Source organism: Ovis aries, chromosome 18, assembly GCF_016772045.2.
Source record: "Ovis aries strain OAR_USU_Benz2616 breed Rambouillet chromosome 18, ARS-UI_Ramb_v3.0, whole genome shotgun sequence".
NCBI classification, from domain to species: Eukaryota; Metazoa; Chordata; class Mammalia; order Artiodactyla; family Bovidae; genus Ovis; species Ovis aries.
In genome coordinates, this window is record NC_056071.1 from 3689484 (window position 1) to 3709748 (window position 20265).

Consider the following 20265-nt stretch of genomic DNA (forward strand, 5'->3'; position numbering starts at 1 on the left):
CATGGTCTCTCAACTCTGCCCTAGACCAGCGGGTAGTCAGTGACCCCATGTAATTTTACAGAGACCCAACTGTGGGGGTGGTGATGGGCCATCTGACTAGCAAATCTGTCTTCCACTATTGCTTTCTGGGTAACAGAGCAGCAATGTTGTCTGTTCATCTCCATCTGCAGAGAGCTGCACTCACTTCTCAGCTGATTCTGGACAGGCAAAGCCCCAGTGATCTCATTGGTACCTGCTTGATTGAAAGCAGGGATGCGGAATGTAGACATTTATATTTTACAAAGTTTCTAATTTAGATTATGGAATTGATGGGTTGGGTGTTGACTTCGTTTTCAGTTCAGGAGACTGACGGGGCAGTTGAAGGCAGGTGGGTCACACAGGTATGGTTGGTGAGGTCACCTGGGACAGGTACTCTGCCGATTCCTACCTCAGTTTTAGAAGAAGGAGGAAGACTGAGGACATGGGCATCAGAGAACTAAAATCCTATACAGTTTGCCAATCATCAGAATTCTGATCACCTCCTAACCTGCATTGCTTCTAACATAGGCAGTGAATGCACAGAGTAGAAGAGGCTTCCTCGCTGTCCTCACAGCCCGTCACGTAAGACTAACCGGTGGTTCCCACACACTCGGTTTGCTTTTGACAATTAGAAAATGAATTCATGTACAAAGATCTTCTCATGAGACTGGATTTGACACCAAACAAAACTTCTGTCCAGCCTGTGGCTCTGTTCCTTGGTCGCTGTTTACTGTGGATGTACTGTGAATCAGGCACATGGTAAATACTTGGCTGTCACGGGTTCATGTTGCCCTGAGCACCTCCAGGCTGTTCCCCTCAATCTGCAGATGACAAAGCAGAGCTTGGAGCAGAACAGCGGCGGTTGGGATCATGCCAAAATCTTTCTCTCATCGTTAGACAAAAACTCGCGGCTTCTAAAGGCCTTGTAAGCAAGGGGTTGGTGTGCCATTGTGACCATTTATTCAGGATTTGCAGTGCCAGAAGAGGACAGATAGGAAGTGTCAACCCGGGGACAGAGCTGCTCGGAAAGCAGTGATGAATTGCCAGGTTGGCTGTGGGTGAAAATGTTTCGAACCTTCTTGCCTAGCTCCACTGATGTATAGTTGGAGGAAGGCAAGCGTTATGTTTTTGGAGCTCTAAATCATGACAGAGGACGGTGGCATGGCAAACTTGATGGCCTCATTTACGGTTGTCCCAGCTAAGAGATTGTTTGCCACGCATCTGACACAGAGAGCAGAATTTAGTGCTGCTAAATGTCATTGATATCAATAGGCCATTTAATACTAGCAATTTGAAAACCAAGACGATATGAGTTATTAGTGTGCATTGTAGTGGACACTCATACATTTCTCTGTGATTTCAGTTAACTTTTATCTAGTTACAATTCTGATTTTCTGGGGTCCTTATTGTTGGATTATGGTGGTCCATAATCTACCCCACCCTATCCCCATCAGCAGTGGAGAAAGAGGCTTGAAGGCCGGTGAGCCTGCAGGTAACAGAGGCAGCCTCTCCTCAGCCTCTGATCCTTGAAGCACAGACAGGCTTTCCTGGTCTGCATGCCCCTTGGCTGCAAAGCTCAAGGAAAGCCACACCCAGTCCCATAGAGAGTCAGGACCATGTACCCAGCCACACCCAGTCCCATAGAGAGTCAGGACCATGTACCCAGCCACACCCTGTCCCATGGAGAGAGTCAGGACCATGTACCCAGCCACACCCAGTCCCATGGAGAGAGTCAGGACCACGTGCCCAGCCACACCCAGTCCCATAGAGAGTCAGGACCATGTACCCAGCCACACCCAGTCCCACAGAGAGTCAGGACCATGTATCCAGCCACACCCTGTCCCATGGAGAGAGTCAGGACCACGTGCCCAGCCACACCCAGTCCCATGGAGAGTCAGGACCCCATGCCCAGCCACACCCAGTCCCACAGAGAGTCAGGACCATGTATCCAGCCACACCCTGTCCCATGGAGAGAGTCAGGACCACGTGCCCAGCCACACCCAGTCCCATGGAGAGTCAGGACCACGTGCCCAGCCACACCCAGTCCCATGGAGAGAGTCAGGACCACATGGCCAGCCACACCCAGTCCCACGGGGAGAGCCAGGACCACGTGCCCAGCCACACCCAGTCCCATGGAGAGTCAGGACCATGTGCCCAGCCACACCCAGTCCCATGGAGAGAGTCAGGACCACATGGCCAGCCACACCCAGTCCCATGGAGAGAGTCAGGACCACATGGCCAGCCACACCCAGTCCCATGGAGAGAGTCAGGACCACATGGCCAGCCACACCCAGTCCCATGGAGAGTCAGGACCACGTGCCCAGCCACACCCAGTCCCATGGAGAGTCAGGACCATGTGCCCAGCCACACCCAGTCCCATGGAGAGTCAGGACCGCGTGCCCAGCCACACCCAGTCCCATGGAGAGAGTCAGGACCACATGGCCAGCCACACCCAGTCCCATGGAGAGTCAGGACCACATGCTCAGCCACACACAGACCCATGGGGAGAGTCAGGACCGCGTGCCCAGCGGTCCAGTCTGTACCCCGCCACGTCTGCGGCCTCACCACCCCAGAGCTCCCACCTGCATGCCCACGTCCTGGATGGCTTCTCTCCAGGCCACCTAGGCGGGCTCCCATGCCCTCCTGAAAGCCTCATTTGTCCCAAAGGCCCCCCTCTTCCCTGTGCCCCCTACTCTTCGCCCTCTTCCCATCTTCCTTGAGGACACTGGCATTGAGTGGGTCGCTCCGCAGTTGGGGGAGGAGGGAAGGTGCTCTCTGCTCTCCCGCATGTCTCTGCACCCAGTCGTCCTTGGCTCTCAGAACTGCCTGGGGCAATGAGACCTATTGGCCCAAGGTTTGTGCTCCTTTCTAAGCTTTGTGATTCACAGTTCTTGGCCGGCTCACATCTTCCAGGGGCTGTGGGGGCCTCCGTACTTCTCTGGGGCAGGGGACAGACTCACAGCCCATAGTGTGTGGATTGGGACCGGAATGAGGGGGTGCTGGTTGGACGTGGGCAGCCCTCGTCCCTGTGAACATGGCCGGGCTGGGGCCAGCCTCACAGAGCAGCAGCCTGGCCTGCCCTGGGGCACAGTGGCTGGGGAAAGGACAGGGGCACAATACAGCAGGAAGCGAGATGCCTGCGCCAGTCTGGGGACAGCGGGGAGCCTCATCACCGTCCACCACCCACTCCACACTCAGCCCTGGCCAGAACCCAGCGTGCTACTCTGCTCCAGTCCATGTCTCAGCGCCACGGCCCTGCAGCCTTCAGGATGCTGTGCCGTGTGAATGATAGAAAGAAGGAAATCTCACCTTGTTCATGGGGAACTCAGGGAGCTGTCAGCACAAGCCTGACTGTGTCTGTGACCAGACACTTGGAAAGCAGCTTGCCAGTCTGGAGCGCATCGTCAGCCCCCCATGCCACCCCGGCCACGTCCCCCACAACAGAGAAGGGAACTTACGGCAGAACGCACTTGCACTGGAGGGCTCCAATGCAGCTCATGTGAAAACACGCTTCTGCATTACCTGAGACTTGGAAGGTCGTGCTAATTTAAAAACACATGACAAGAACACTGAGCCTCCACTTGCGGTGTAATTCAAGTGTAGCATCCGTAGTACCCCATTGACTGGTGAGCACGTCTGCTCTGTTTACATCATTCTGTTTGATATCTTACTCATACACAGATGGCACTGGAATCGTGTCACTAATTCTCAGGGTTCTAATGACCCCCTCGCCAAGGAGCCTCCTGAGAAGTAGGGTTCCCAACTCTGGGAGCTGCAGCTTTGCTCAGAGACAGGACGCACTGAGGGGAGAACACCCAGTCAAAGAGGAAAGTGATACAACCTCACCGAGAGACGTGTCACCTAGAGCACTGTTCTGTGTTGCCCTCAGGTCATCATTAGCCGTCAGACACACACTGGCTAGGAATGCTTGGGGTGCCCACCAGGCCCATATGAGCCATGGCAGCCCGCTCACATTTTCTGACGGGAGCCAGTGCTGAAGCTGGACGGGCCTCCGTGGTTCCTGTTAGGACCTCGTGACATACTCAGCAGCAACCGCCCGGAAAAGGGAGCTTTGAAAAAACCAGGTTTATCACTCAGAGATCTCAGCGGGCACACAGCACACCCAGGGCCACGCAGCACAGTCATGGGTGAGGGAAAGAGGAAGAACATAGATGTGGGGCCCTGCCTTCATTGGGGTCCAGGGTGGGGTGCATAGGGTTTCACCAGTTCAATTTTTATTGGCAAATTCAAAACATAAGAACGGGAATTAGGTGTTCTACCTAGCGAGAATTGTCAGTTATCTAGGTCACCTTGGGTTTTCTTGAAGAGGAACTGTGTGGGTGGGTTGGTCCTTTATCTAGTGGAGTATCTGGGAACATGCTCATATCAGGTGAATGCCTTTTAAACAGGTGCCTTGGCAATCAGCAATTGAAAGCTTGATGCCAGGCACTTAACACTACAATTTTAAAAAGTTTATTAGCAGTCACTTGCACTCCAGAGACCTACATTCACATCATGTCCCTGGTAAAAAGATTCGATACCTAAGATGTAATGTCACCCAATCTAAATCTGTAGATCTAGTTCAGGTCCAAGATAAATCTCATCAGAGTATTTCGGGGAAAGCCTGATTCTAATGTGTGTGGGTGAAGATGAAAAGGGAACACCTTGTTCTTCCAGCTGCTGGTGTCTAGAGTTCTGCACTCTGTGTGGTTAAGACGAGGGGCTTGAAATCGCGATAGAAAAAGGAAGCAGAACAGACAATTCCACAGAGAGATCCTGTGCCCGAAGGAGACCTTACTTGTCAGAAAAGGCCCTGCAAGGATGTGGGAGGGAGGAACAGCTTAATGATTCCAGTGGCAGCACAGAAAATCTCATGGAGACGGTGCAATTGGATACTTATATAGGAAAATATGTACAGAAGTCAGCGTGTCAAGGCCCTAATGGTTAAAGATGGAGCATTCCAGCTTTGATCAGGAGGGCCTCCGAAATAAGATGCAGAGATTAAAAGGTTGATAAATTTAACTCACTTATAAAATTTAACTCATTTATAAAAAAATATTTTTTAAGTGAGCAAAGTGATATAGGCACAACTTGAAGAGGCTGTTTACAACACATGGAACAAAAAAATTATAAAGAAAACATGATTCAAATGGGTAAAAAACACAATCAGATTTTATGAAGAAAACATAGCAAAAAAAATAAAACCTTTGTTTAGTGATGTCTGTAAAACTACAGAGCAAACAATGCAGTGATTATGTGATTATTGTCATTTGGAATAGAACCTGTTGTGGGGAAAGTGAGTTCACAGAGGGCCTGGAAGTTTCCTCTGTGTTAACTCAGTGTTTGCTCCATACTTGTTTGTTTTATTATTTTTCAAATATTAGGAATGCTCTTTTGTACGTAAATCAAGAATACGGGTAGTGATATGTGCTAGCAGAGAAACTCACACACTTATTAGGAAGGAGTACTCATCACTGGCATGACCCTTCTCCTGGCTCCTTCTGTGGAGGCCTGTGGCCACACGTGCACTCCTGCCCGTCTGCCCAGCAGTGGCTGCACCGGGCCCATGAGCTGTGCACCAGGCCCTGCCTGGTGGAGTCCCGGAACCTGCCACCCTGCCCAGGGATGCCTTCCCTGCCAGCCCGCCTGTCTCCTGAGATGCCTGCAGAGGCCTCCCTGTGAGGGCGCACGGCTCTTTGCATTGGGGGTTGATGTCAGGCGGGGAGCCCAGCGTACAGGCTTGTGCAGGAGGCGCTGGGGTCTGTGTGTGGCAGCCATGCAGACGCTCTAGGTGTGTGGGTTCACCGTCGGGGGCCTCGAGAGACACGAGGAGCGCTCGAGCGTGCGGGTTCCTTCACGCCAGCCGCTCCCGGGAGCCACTCTTGCAGAGGCGACCCCAGCTGTCCCCCGAAGCCTGTGACCCAGGCCCCCGGAAGCGTGCTCCTCGTCCTCCCGGTGCAGTGGCCGCCGCGCCAGTGCCTCTGCTGCCTCCTCACCTCTCAGCATCTGGGCCCTGCAGGCCCCTCCCCTCCACCGACACACACCCCAGCCGCTGCTTCCCATGACGTCCGTGTGCTGACGCCCCACGATCTCACCTCCCCAGACTACCCCACTGAAAGCTGCACATCTCCCCTCAGCAGAGCGTGTGTCTCCCTGTAGCACGCACTACCACCTCACATATAACATGTTCATGTATATTTGTCTCCCTCCTCTGGGAGACGGTCTTCTGTTTATTTTCCATCCACTTGTTCTAGTGTTCTGCTGCCGTGACATGTTATCACAAACTTGGCAATTTAATTGAAACAACGTATTTATTAAGTAGCCTTATTGTAGTCATCATTTTATAATATCAGTTCAGTTCAGTCACTCAGTCCTGTCTGACTCTTTGCAACCCCATGAAGCGCAGCACACCAGGGCTCCCTGTCCATCACCAACTCCCGGAGTTCACTCAGATTCATGTCCATCAAGTCAGTGATGCCATCCAGCCATCTCATCCTCTGTCGTCCCCTTCTCCTCCTGCCCCCAATCCCTCCCAGCATCAGAGTCTTTTCCAATGAGTCAACTCTTCACATATATACGTATATAAAATCATGACATTGTACACCTTAAACTTATACAATGATATGTGTCCATTGTATCTCAACAGTTAAAACATTAAAAAATAGAACAACACTTGTATTATCTTCTAGTTCTACAGGTCAGACAGTGAATTTGCGTGGTGTCCCAGCTCTGGGTTTCCCATGGCCAGAATCGTGGTGTCAGCAGGGCTGCCCTCCCTTCTGGAAGCTCTGGGGGCGAGTCCACATCCAGTCCCTCAGGCTGCGGGCAGGATTCAATTCCACGATCTGCAGGTTGAAGTCTCTGTTTCTTGCTGGCTGTCACCAGGAGTCATTCTTGCCCATAGAAGGGCTGACTCCATACCTTGGGTCACGGCCCCTTCCTACACCTCTAAAACCAGCAATGGAAGTTGAGTCCTTTCTTTCTGCCTCGAATCTCTCTGAGCTGGGTCTCTCTGACTGGCCTCAGCTTGAGAAAGTTCTCTGTTTTTAAGGACTAACATGGTTATATTGGGTCCACTGGGATCATCTAGGAAATCCCCTGATTTTAAGGCCCATAGCTTTCATTCCATTTGCACGGTGCCTTTTGCCGTGTAAGGTAACAGTCACAGACGTGACACTGGGGTTAAAGTTCCTGCTGCCTGCATCACCTGCCTGCCAGGACAGTGCAGACAACCGGACAAGTGCCTTCTGCAAAGTGAAACCTTTATAGGAGCTGATGTAGTCAGATGCTGCTGCAAGTTGTTAGAATCACAAAGAAATGGAGACCAGACATGAAAACTCACTGAGCAGACAACCAGGTTCATCCTACAAATGAAGCTTAATTTAGCTTATTTTCTAAGGCTAACTTGACCTGGGTCATTTGCCTCTAAGAATTAGAAATAAAACTTAAACTGTTTCCCAGGGTTGATATGAGGTAACTACTGACCAATTACGTATCACTTAAGAAAATTCTAATATTGTAACCAACCACTTTGAATAATAAACCATCAACTCTTTCCTGCTATACAAGCTGCCTTATAACAGTGTACCCCTGAGCCTCAATCCGTGCTTTGGTTTGAGAGCTCTCGGTTTGCAAACTGTCTTTTTGGTGTGTGCACAGTGAACTTACTCATTGCTTCTTGAGTGATTCATTGTGTTTACTTTGACTCGTAATGAACCGTTGACACCCTGATAGAGCTCTCATCAGCTCCATTGTAACAATGGCCGGCAGACTGTCACAGTCCCATTCTCAGATAGAAGCACTGAGCACAGAACAGGAGCCTTGCCCCAGAGCATGGAGCTGGCAGAGCCCCAGGCCCTGTGGTCTTGGCCTGTGCAACGGTGCACCCAGAAGAGAAGACAGTCTGTGGGAAGCACTGGGCCTGACTTCTGAGCGCTCTGCCCTGTGGAAATGAGAAGGGCTTCGACTGTGGAGCTATCTGCCCTGGTCTGACTGCCTGTGCTTTCTATAGGTCGTTTGACTCTTCAGTCATCCCTCTCACTACTCTTATAAACATGTGTGGTTGTACCAGGCTGCAAACGGTCCCAGGCTTACACTGCTTTCTGTCCCTTGCCATGCAGATGCATATCCTAATTCTGAAGTCGTCTATGTCTGGACCAATGGCACCGCCAAGTCAGTGGTGGTGGCAGAAGATGGCTCCAGGCTGAACCAGTACCACCTCATGGGGCAGACCGTGGGCACGGAGAACATCAGCACCAGCACAGGTAGCCTTCCTCTCCCGCACCCACCGCGGGCGCACACCCAGGGGGAGCCCCAGCTCTCCTGAGCCACGAGAAGCTGCCACGTCCAGCCCCACCTCCGGCCGCGTACGGAGGCGCAGCTGTGGCGTCCCGGCATTAAGGGTCACGAGGGACGTTAATCCGAGGTGCGTTTGCCCCCATGTGAGCATCAGTGACCGCGGGCCCTGCTTATGTAACAGTCCTGCCAAACACCGAGATGCCAGCAGCAGCCTCTGCAGCAAAGGCAGAGAGCTTCCTGCGCATTTTCCCATTTACCTGCTCTGCTGTTTCCGTTTTACCATTTCAGGGATTCCCCTGGGGTTGAATTTTGGCAAGCACAGCGAGCCACGTAGAAATCGCCACAGCCTTCGAGGGTGCAGTTAACTCTGTCAGGCACAGGGCTGGCTTGAGCCCTCTGGCAGCACAGGCCTGGCGTCACCTGATGCCATGTGGGCAAGGTCTCCAAAGGAACACAGTGCATTCCTGGCCTACAGCAACACGGGCTGTCCTCAGACCCCAGCCCCAGTGGTCATGATCACCAGCTTGGCTGTGAGCACGGGAGGGTCCTCCAGGGCACCAGATGGCAGGAGAAATGTGGGAGAAGGGTGGAGTGAGTCCTGCTCGCAGCATGAGTTCTAAGCCCCAGATGGTCCCCGGGTCAGCATCACCACCCCTGGGAACTGGCCAGAAGCAAGGAACGCACATTGCAGCCTTCCACTCAGTGCCCGTCCACTGGAGAGGGCTGGTGTCCTCAGAAAGAGCCTGGCAGGCCTGGGAAGAGGCTGCTGCAACATACTGTTGCTGCGTTCAAGGGGAAGGAAGAGGCGGCAGGCCGGGTTTTACGGGACGTGGGAAGGTGGCATGGCAGATACTTGGGGTTAAGGAGTGCAACGCTAATGAAGAGTGCTACTGTTTCGTGTCATTCTGTAAACATTTTAAAATGAGATTCTGCCCCTATTTGCATTTAAAAAATGACCTTTTTTGATTGTTATCTTATACTGCTATCCTCGACTCAAAAATAAAACAGAATGAAAAGAACCGTAACAGCAAAAGAATTTATAAGTTGGAAAGTAACTTCAAATCTGAATGCAAAGAAACAGAATGGCGTTTTCCCTCTTCTCAAGCATTGAGAGGCAAAATCAGATCATGGCAAAGCATACCTCCCCCCTTCTCTGTGTCCCTGTCTCCTTCTGTGGGACGGAGCCCAGTCTCTCCTCGCGCCTGCCTGGGGCTGTGGGGAGGGTGTGGTGGCTCTCGGCCCTGCGGGAATTCTAGTCTCCTCTGTAGGGAGCAGGTTTTGCCACACGCGATCTTAATGCATGCTGTGAGGAAAGGCACCTAGGGACACATCCGCAGCTGACCTTACTGAGCGCTGGGCTTTGATTCCAACAGCAAGCATCCACACTTCAACCAGTCTCAAACGCCTCAACACTGAGCCCATGCTGCAGTCTGACCACCCTCAAACAGATGGCCCCATCTGGGGTCCGCCTCAGCAGAGGCCCCCCGACCCTCCACCTGCATCCACAGTTCTGCCAGACTCACTGGCCACACCGTCTGATTCTCCAATCAGTCAATGGACTCTTGTCCTCAGATCAACTCAGCTCTGCCTTCACGTCTGGAGGCATCCTTCCCGTCTCCCCAGGGAGAGGCAGACTCACGCAGCAAAGGAGCCCGTCTCACCCCGCTCCCCCGGTAGCCGCCTTGGCTGCTTACCAGTTCACCGTCAGTGCAGCGTCATTCTCCGCAATGAGGGGGAGGTCGGCGCTCGCCTCCCACACCACCAGGCAGATCCAGAGAAGGCACTGGGGCATCGCCAAGGAGATGCCCCCGCTGTCCCTGGGAGGCGCGGTCAGGACCCGCCACCTCCTGGGTCTGCTGCTTCTCACCCCCTAGCCAGGGGCGGGGCACTGAGTCTGTGGGGCCCGGGAAGCCCACCACCCCTGCCAGCCCTCTGTGGCTGGGAAATGAGGAAAAACCCTCCACCCGCGACAGCGCTCTGTGATGTCCTGAGTTATATGTAGAGAGGCTAAATCCTGAAATCCTGAGGGCAGTAGCAGTGAGGGGGGCAGGTGGAGGGCGGCACAGATTGTAACCAGGGATTAGGAAAACACACAAATCTGATTTTCCCCAGAAAAGCATCCCCCCGCAGAGGCTCTTCAGAGGCCAGGGGTCAGGAGACTTACAAAACAACCAGCCTCTCCTTCACCCAAACAAGACGATTTGTGCAGAGGGAAGGTGGGGAGAAGGGAGCTCCCAAGGAGACTGTGACCAGGGGCAGGAAGCACAGGGCGGGACTGTAGGGCTTCCTTTAGGTGGCTGACTGCACTGATTTGCTTATCTGCAGGTGAATACACAATCATGACAGCTCATTTCCATCTGAAGAGGAAGATTGGCTACTTTGTCATCCAGACCTACCTCCCCTGCATCATGACCGTGATCTTGTCACAAGTGTCCTTTTGGCTGAACCGAGAATCAGTTCCCGCCAGGACAGTGTTTGGTGAGTGTGCCTAACCCAGGCCTGCAGGCTGTGTTCTGCCTAGTCTAACATCCCAGAAAACAACAGCCTAGAGCTGCCTGTCTATTCTGTGACCTTGAAAACAAATTCAGTCTTAAAAGACTAGATGTAGGGCTGCTTTCTGAACCAGGGTTCAGAGCAATTTGATCATCCTTTCCCTCCTGAAAAGCCTTTCACCAGTAGCCTGGGTTTTTTTTTTCCTTTCTTTTTTTTTTTTTTTTTTTTTGAGGCAGGGTTGGCGGTGGGGGCAGGACAGTGTTTTTCAAATCTCCAGCAATCTGTCTTACATGAGATTTTGCTACAATATTTTCACAAGTCTCATGAAGTACTATTTTCTATGTTATCAGGCAGTTTTCTTTGAAATGTGCATGCCACTTCAAAATTAACTCCCAAGCTGCACTCAATATGTTGTATGTGATATGATAGTAATAGGTTATATATATAAAATAGAATATGATAGTAATAGATCATATATATATAATATAATACATATTACCGTGTGTGTGTGTTAGTTGATCAGTCGTGTCCAACTCTTTGCGACCAGGGGACCTTCCCGACCCAGGTTCTTTACCACTGAACCACCAGGGAAACGCTACCTATTACCATATATATATGTATAAATATGAGCTTCCCAGGTGGTGCTAGTGATGAAGAATCCACCTGCCAATGCAGGAAACGTAAGAAATGTGGGTTCGATCCCTGGGTTCTGAAGATCCCCTGGAGAATGAAGTGACAACCCCCTCCAGTATTCTTGCCTGGAAAATTCAATGGACAAAAGAGCCTGGCAGGCTAAAGTCCATGGGACCACGGAAATTCGGAAACGACTGAGCAACTGAACAAGAATAACAAATGTATAAATAAACACATATATGAGATATATGCATGTATGATATGTGTATATATGTATACATAAGTATAAGAATATTATCTGACATCCCTGAGACATAAATCAAATTTAGCCACGTCTAGCTAGCTAGCACCTTGACACAGCAGACGTGATCCAATGTTTAACTCTTACTTGGGAGCTCATTTCATCAAATTCAACATTAAAAGTAATTTTATGGGTCAGCTGTAATGGATATTCATATCTTTCTAAACTGTAAAGTACTGTTCCCACCTCAGCTCTTCCTATTTTACTTTTTCTTCCAAAGAAGGAAAGGCGCCCTGCATTTCCTGCCAAAACTCCTGTAGGTGGAAGAAGCTGGAGATCCTGGAGATTTCCAGGAAGCGCTCAGGACTGCTTCTGTGCAACCAGCTCTCTGCCTCCAACCACGTGCTTCATCTGCCCCCTCTGATTTAGCATCAGGAAGGTGTGGGGGTTGGCTTGTGGCTAGACAGTGTTCCCCCCGCTCTTTAGGAGAACATTAGTAGATGGGCAAGGAAAAAATATTAGTTTGGAGGATGCCTTATGTTCCAGTCTGCTTCCTCATAGAGATTTTCAACTAGTGTTAGGATGTTAAAAGACTCAAGGAGACACAAGAAGCCTGTTTAAGGTCACACACAGAGCACTGCTCTCTGGCACAATGATGAGCTGGATTTCTAAGAAAAATCAAGGGTGACCACTGATTTCTCTTTAAGCATCAATTCCATGCACAGTGCTGTGTTCGCTGAGGGTATGTAAATATCTCTGAAGGATGACACTGAATGAACACTAAGCTGCTATGACCACCAGCAACATTACACTCTTTTGATGCTGTTTTCTGGGGCTGCCCTAGTGCAGTTCCTCCCACTGAGGGCTTAAGCAATAGGAGTTAACTGCCTGGAGTTAACTGTTCTGAAAGCTATAAGTCCCAAATCAGCAGAGTTGGTTTTCTCTGAATGAAGGCTCTGTGTCTGGCCTCTCTCCTAGTTTCTGGTAGTTTCTTGGCATGTGGCAGCATAATTCTGGGTTTCACATGGGGTTTTCCCTGGGTGTGTGTGTGTGTGAGAGAGAGAGAGAGAGAAAGATACTAGTCATATTGGATTATGGCCTACCCTAATAACCTCATTGTAACGTCATTACTTCTATAAACACCATGTTTCTAAGTAAGATGCTGGAAAGTAATTCTGAGTTCCAGAGATTAGGACTTCAGCCTCTGAATGTGGGGAGGGTGGCGCACAGTTCCCCTGGAACAGCTGCACTGCACTCACACCCCGTGCATAGACATGTACCCTTATGCAAGCAAAACTGGGCTAAAAGGGAAGACAGAGCTTGTGGAAACTGCACGGGCTGTAAGTGTTCAGCAGACCTGGGTCTAGTATTGGCTCTCATTTGCCCGCTGGTGAATTTGAGTGCATTACTATTTTTAAATCTTTAAGCTCTTCACCTGCCAAATGTGAATATTGACACCCATCCAGAATGTAGCTTAGATCAGGGGCTGGCCCCTCGCAGATGCCCAGTAAAGGCTCAACAGCTCCCTCTGAGGATCTAGACTGGCTGTGTGCTCACTGCAGATTTCCCCAGAAGACAAGCAGATGGCTACAGGCATGTTACACAGCAGCCTCAAGGTGACCCAGTTCGTTCTTAAAGGGAGTGCCAAGACCTAGATTCAGATGTGGTACTTCTGTTGCACTTGGGTCCTCGGAGTCTGCAGGCTCCAGTAGGTCCATGGGAAAGTGAGTCTGCTTTACGAGTTTTCTGGATCCCACAGTTTGTCAGGGGCACAGTGAGTCTTTGTGAAGCGCTTCCCCAGAGCCGTGGGGACATCCCTGCCCATCTCAGCTCTACTTTTCTGAGGAACACAAAGATGCCCCAGTCTTCTAACTTATCCGTGTTGTGCATCCGCTCTCTGCAGGGCTCAGGTCAGGACAACAGGGACGCAGTTAGGGTATGTGTACAAATCAGACCCAATCCCTGCCCGCCTCGATCCATGTTCCGGCAAAGGAGACAACGGACAAGATAAGGACACTGGCAGTGTTTAAAGGCGCGTGTTGTGCTATGAGACTCGTGGAGAGACCTGGGCTGAGACAGGTTCTTTCTGTCCGTGTCTCATGCAGGGGTGTTATGCTGGGGTCCGGTGCTAGAGCTGACCCTGTTCCACTGTCCTCCCCTTATCTTGACCAGGGGTGACCACGGTGCTGACCATGACGACCCTCAGCATCAGCGCCCGGAACTCGCTGCCCAAAGTGGCCTACGCAACAGCCATGGACTGGTTCATAGCCGTCTGTTACGCTTTTGTGTTCTCTGCGCTGATCGAGTTTGCCACCGTCAACTATTTCACAAAGAGAGGCTGGGCCTGGGATGGGAAAAAAGCCTTGGAAGCAGCCAAGATCAAGGTACTGACTTCATTTCCCTCCTTACTCCAGAGGAAATAGGCCTGATTTTATGTCCAACTCTAAGGCCAAGTGTTTCTCTTCCCTACGTCCCTCCCCCTGAAAAATGATTCCTTCCCTTATATTCATGGACCTTACAAAGTCTTATAACAGATCCTGTTTTAACTTTATTTTCAATCACCAGCTTCATTCAAGGGAAAGATCTGATTTCATGGTGATGGTTTGGGCTTGTTTATCCTCAGGCCTATTACTTTTGATGAAGTACCTTCTGTCTGTTCAGGGACTGCTTACCCAGTTTTGAATTGTGCAGTCAATGGTTCTGCTCATTCTTTTGCTACTTCACCATGCAGTGTCTTCTGCAAGGTGGCTGAAGGTCTTGAAGGGAGCATTTGAATTGTTCAAAGCAATACAACAGCAAACACACCTGATTCTACTCATGAGATGATCTGGCTTGCTTAAACGAGGCAAGAGTTATCATGGGAAGCATTTTTCTGTACAGAGCAATTAAGTGCTGAGTATATAGAAAGAGATTGGTGCCTGAGTCTAAAAAATATTTAAAGAAAAAGGTTGTGCAACATTCCAACTTGAACCAGGTCCTTGGGGAAAAGAAAATAACATACATGGAAGAGAAAAGAAAAAGCACATGGTAAAGTGCTCATTATACCATACAGAAAACAAACGAGCAAATGAGAGATGAGAGATGAGCAGGCCAGAGTTGCCAGAACAGGCTTGAACGTGAAACTCCATCTGTCCTTTGGAAATCATCACAAGGGCAGTCCTGGGGCCTTCCTGGAGACTGGACCCCAGACCCACGATGGCGCCTGGATACTCTGCTGCTGCTGAGGGCACTCGGGGGTGCACACCCACAGCTGCAGAGCTGTTTTTTCATTCAACTTTTCTTATGAAAAGTCCACAGTTCTGACTTGACCTGGCCCATCGGATTCTTCCTACTTCCAAGCACTGTGAGTCCACTCCCACACTGAGGTTTTAGTCATGCAAGAAAGACCTGCTTCCAGGCCCAGCTCACCTGTATGGAGATGGAAGAAGGCCTAGTGGGGCTGTATCAGGCCCCTGAGGGCAGGAGGGGTGGGGAGAGGTGCCGGGGTGTTGGGGAGGGGGGCTTGACAGGCATGACTCTCCCAGACAGGTGTGTCTGGGGGAGGTGACGGGGGCAGGAGCCAGCTGAGCAGAGGAGGTGGTTGGCAGAGAGCTGGGAGAACACTGCGGAGGCAGAGGACTGTCAGACTGGGGACTCTTGACTGAAGGGTCCCAACAGGCAGAGCCACAGGGGTGTTTGTACCCCAGCAAACATGAAGTCTGGGGAGAGGGGCTTCCCAGCACCGTGTTGCAGGGAAGTAAACGTTTGCTATGGGCCTGGTGACGGTGGACTGGAGGTGGCCCTCTTGAGTGGGGCAGCCAGCTGGGAGGTGCGGCAGGAACTGAGACCATCAGGCTTGTGTCTGTGAGCCTAGGAGGAAGGAACAGTGCCCCTGAATGTTACCGAGTGGGCCGTCATCATCGTCAGCCACTTCATTTTCCCGTACCTGGCCTCCCTGTTCTTCCCACTCATCACAGGTCTGAACACAGACCAGAAGGGAGAGGAGGGCTTGGAGGTAAAGTAGTTTATCTCACTCCAGACTAGCACTGATCTCCTGGAAGACCGCGTGTTGCCCCCAAAGGTTGTGGAGTGGGGGGTCTCATGCCCTTGGCCAGTGGAGGTATCAGGGTATCTGCAGGCATCCCTGCCAGCAAGCCCTACTTTAGACATGGCGGTGAGCACGAATAAGGAAGCATATCCTTACTCTTTTTGCGTGAACTGGCTTTTACATACAGGCGGAGAAAACTTGAACACCAAACTGCTTACCATCATTACCTGTTGGGGTCTTCAGAGTTGGGGGTGCCAGGCAGTTTTTAGGGGTGAACACCTGTGAAAGGGTAGAGGAAAAAGTTCAGGTTGACCGTGAAGGGAGCGGTCTGCTGGCCTCTGCGCCCTGCGCTGGGCAGCAAGTCTTCCCGGAAGGAGCACCAGGGCCCGTCTCCGACTGCCGTGACGGTCCTCAGGCTTGTGCGCCGCCTCCCTCGAGCAGGACACCCGCGCCTGAGACCACTCTGCTGTCCTCCAGTGTGTGCCCTGCCCTGCTTACCCCAGGACGTGAAGGCTGCACAAGACGCTGACGGAGCTGGTCTGTCAGGCTGGAGGCAGCCCCGCACGGGCGCGCAGAGCCACAGGGTCTGCAGAGAGCCCTCCTGCACAGTTGCTCACAGGCCTGCTCTGCTCTGAGGCTCACGGTCGTCCTCGCCGCGGGCCCAGGTTCTCATGCTCCCTGGGTCTGTGCGCACACGTAACTCAACCTCGCTTTCCACCGCTGCTTCCTGCTCCCTCTCCATGCCCTTCCTCTCTGCTTTTTACCTTTCACATATATTTAATAGTTAATATATTTTCTTTTCTTTTTTAAAACTATAGTCACCAGGCTGTGCACTACATTTCCCGATCTTATTTATTTTAAAACTGGCAGTTTGCACCTTTTGACCACCTTCATCAACTTTGCTCCCCACCCCACTCTGACCTCTGCTGACCCCCTGTCTGTTCTCTGTATCTATGAGTTCAGCTTTTTGTTTATTTGGGTCCTACAGATAAGTGAAGTCATATGGTATTTGTCTTTGTCTGATTTATTTCACTTAGCACAGTGCTTTCAAGGTCCATCCCTGCTGTAAATGGCAGGATTTGCTTCATTTGGCTGAACAGTATTTTCCACTGTGTATGTGTGTGTGTGTGTGTGTGTGTGTGTGTGTGTGTGTGTGTGTAGTATATAGTATGAGGCTTCCCCGGTGGCTCAGCAGTAAAGAATCCACCTGCAGTGCAGGAGACACAGGATCGATCCCTTGGTCGGGAAGATCCCCTGGAGGAGGAAATGGCAACCCACTCCAGTATTCCTGCCTGGAAAATCCAATGGACAGAGGAGCCTGGTGGGCTACAGTCCATGGGGCCGCAAAAGAGTGGGATACAACTTAGCGACCAAACAGCATTCATATATATATATATATATGTATATTCATGGTCAGTCACTTCAGCTGTGTGTATATGCATATATATATATACATATATGTGCATTTTGTTTAACTATTCATCTATTGATGGATACTTGTTGTTACCAGTCTTTGCTATTGTGAGTAATACTGTCTTGGATGTGAAATTCTAGAACAGGCAAAATAGTTTATGGCATAAAAACTGAGAATAGTGGTTCCTTTTGCTGGGATAAGAATGGAAATGGGCTGGGAAGGGGCATGGTGACCTTCTGGAGTGCTGATGGTGTTCTGTCTTGATCACCGAGATGGTGATCTATTATCTTTAATGTATTCCTGTGTTTTTCTAAATTTAATTCAATGAGTCTATGTTAACTTGGTAAAAGAACAGAATTTTCCCCAACATTCTATCATGCGAATTTGCAAACGTGGAAATGTTGAAAAATTACACAATGAAAACCTCTACTGTTAACGTTTTACTGTGCTTCTGTCATCGCCACCTATCATTTATGTGACGTAACATCTATCTATCCATTCACCCATCCAGCCATCCTCAATCCATCAATGCTTCTTAACTCTTTCTTGATGGATTCAAAGTAAATAATACATTTCCCACTAAATAATTCAGCAAGCATATCACTAATTAGAGTTCAATATTCATTTACTGTTTGATTCTTTTGAAGCAAAAATTTATAGTATGACGTGCACAAACACTAAGTGTACTCTTGAGAAGGTTTGACGAACATGCTCAACTGTATAACCCAAATCCCTATGATGACAGAGCGTGTTGTCACACTCCAGAAGGCCACTGTCCCCCTTCCCAGTCCATTCCTGTCCTCGCCGAACCAAAGGGAACCATTTCCTAACTTTTCTACCGTAAACTATTCTGCCTGTTCTAGAATTTCACATTCAAGACTGGCCACACGGGGTTCTAAGCCTAGAAGTCTGTGGAAGGCTGTCCTCCGCCAGAGATAAGCTGATCCCCCGTCTGTCTCTATCTCTTTTGAGAACTGATGCTGCTAAGTCACTTCAGTCGTGTCCGACTCTGTGCGAACCCAGAGACGGCAGCCTACCAGGTCCCCCGTCCCTGGGATTCTCCAGGCAAGAACATTAGAGTAGGTTGCCATTTCTTTCTCCAGTGCATGACAGTGAAAAGTGAAAGTGAAGTCGCTCAGTCATGTCCAACTCTTAGCGACCCCATGGACTGCAGCCTACCAGGCTCCTCCGTCCATGGGATTTTCCAGGCAAGAGTACTGGAGTGGGGTGCCATTGCCTTCTCCGTGAGAACTGATAGTTGCTTGCAAACATCATGCCCTTACATTCTTCTTGTATTTTGCAGAAAAAAGAGCGTGAGCTTAAAATAAATAAGTCAACTAATGCTTATACTACTGGGAAGATGACCCACCCCCCAAACATCCCAAAGGAGCAGACCCCCGCAGGAACCACAAATGCCTCTTCAGCCTCAGTAAAACCTGAAGACAAGACTTCTGAAAACAAAAAGACTTACAACAGCATCAGCAAGATTGACAAAATGTCCCGAATTATATTCCCACTTCTGTTTGGCACTTTCAACCTAGTCTACTGGGCAACATATTTGAATAGGGAGCCAGTGATTAAAGGGGCTACCTCTCCAAAATGACCTTTCGTGCTCCCAAACTGCAAGAGAGCCATACGTCAGTGACGGGCACCAAGGAGAGGTTGAACTTGGGGGGCCTTCCTTATTTGGGCACTATCTTTCAGGAAATTTTTGCATGTTTAATTATATGTACAAATAATATTGCCTTGATGTTTCTAAATATAATGTCAGATGTTTCAGAGATGACACATTGATAAATAAATCAAGCCACTTTCTAGAAAAACAGGAGACATGGCACTGACACTCAGATGCTCAGCACCTTACACTGATAGTTTACAAACAAGCATATTTTTAACTGTTCCAAGTGTTACCTAACACTGTTTTTTATACTTCAGATGTCATTTCATACAAATTTTCCCAGCAAATAAATATTTTAGGAAATGCTCCATGATTATTACTTGACCAACTCTCACAAGAAACAGGTATCACAAAGAGCACATTTTGCATTGAAAATTCAACTCTGGGCATTTATGTACAAAACTAATTGCCTTTGATAATTCTTTGAAATTAAAGAATTTAATTGCTCTGAAATTAAAACTACTGCATGATCTTATGTTAAATAAAATAAATACTTATGCAGATATTTAATAATAGAAGCATATAGTATGTTAGATTGACAGATAAAATATTTCCCCAAGGAAAAATTTAACTATTTAAAAATTTTTTTTTGGTGGAGTGGGAGTAAAACTTACTTCTGTCCCTCTGACCACCCACCCCTCTACTGACTAACTGAACAATGACCAAGAAAGAAAAGATCTCAAAACAAAAAGTAGTGTGATGACAGTCTTGGCATCTGACCTGAGCATACACTGTCGGAAACACTGACCACAATTCACTGCAGCCAGAGTATAGTGCTTCAGTGGTGAGAAACTGTAAATGAGTTATTTTCCATTTTATTTACCTGTATGTTATTTCATGATTGACTTATTGCTCTGTTAGCTTTTGTATATGAACCCTAAATGTTCATTAAAAAATAAAAATGAGACTGATCTTGTGGAAAATATGTCATTTTCTGAAAATATTTCAAATTTTGGTGGGTGTACTGACTCATTTTCTAAAGATGATATAAAGGAAACCCATCATGAAGGTGCTTGGGAAAAAAGCCTCTTACTTAGCTGTTCATCTCTGTTCCAGTCTGATTCTTCTGGGTAGCATGTAAAGAGAAAGCTGACTTCAACCACAATGGGGTGAATAGGTAGAACCAGAAGTTCTTTCCATCACATACATCTCCATGATACAGTTCTCCACCGGTCTGTGCTCAATAGAGTCCTCCCTGAAGGTAAGCTTACTGTTCAGTCGCCATGCCTTTCCTTTTGTTGTTTGTGAAGAGTGATTAAAAAGAGCTGCATGCAGACCATCTACTTACTGTTAGAGGGATAACATGTATGAAAGGAACAGTTTCTTTTTCCTCTCATAAAGGGATTTTATGACTATTAGCAAATGGTATCAAAGTTCAGTTCAGTTGTGTCCAACTCTTTGCGACCCCATGGACTGCAGCACACCAGGTGTCCTTGTCCATCACCAACTCCCAGAGTTTGCCC

At 49.2% G+C, this 20265-nt stretch overlaps 1 protein-coding gene across 3 annotated transcripts in view; it reads left to right on the plus strand.

Annotated features, from left to right (window-relative positions):
* Positions 1 to 19725, plus strand: part of GABRA5 (gamma-aminobutyric acid type A receptor subunit alpha5) — a 93435-nt gene extending 73710 nt beyond the window's left edge. For all 3 annotated transcript variants that reach the window (XM_027957495.3, XM_060401963.1, XM_060401962.1), the window contains 4 exons: positions 8139 to 8282; positions 10642 to 10794; positions 13856 to 14067; positions 18428 to 19725. In XM_027957495.3, coding sequence (XP_027813296.1) covers positions 8139 to 8282; positions 10642 to 10794; positions 13856 to 14067; positions 18428 to 18727 — 809 coding nt within the window. In that variant the 3' untranslated portion in view covers positions 18728 to 19725. The remainder of the gene's footprint in view (positions 1 to 8138; positions 8283 to 10641; positions 10795 to 13855; positions 14068 to 18427) is intronic.
* The last annotated feature ends 540 nt before the right edge of the window (positions 19726 to 20265 follow it).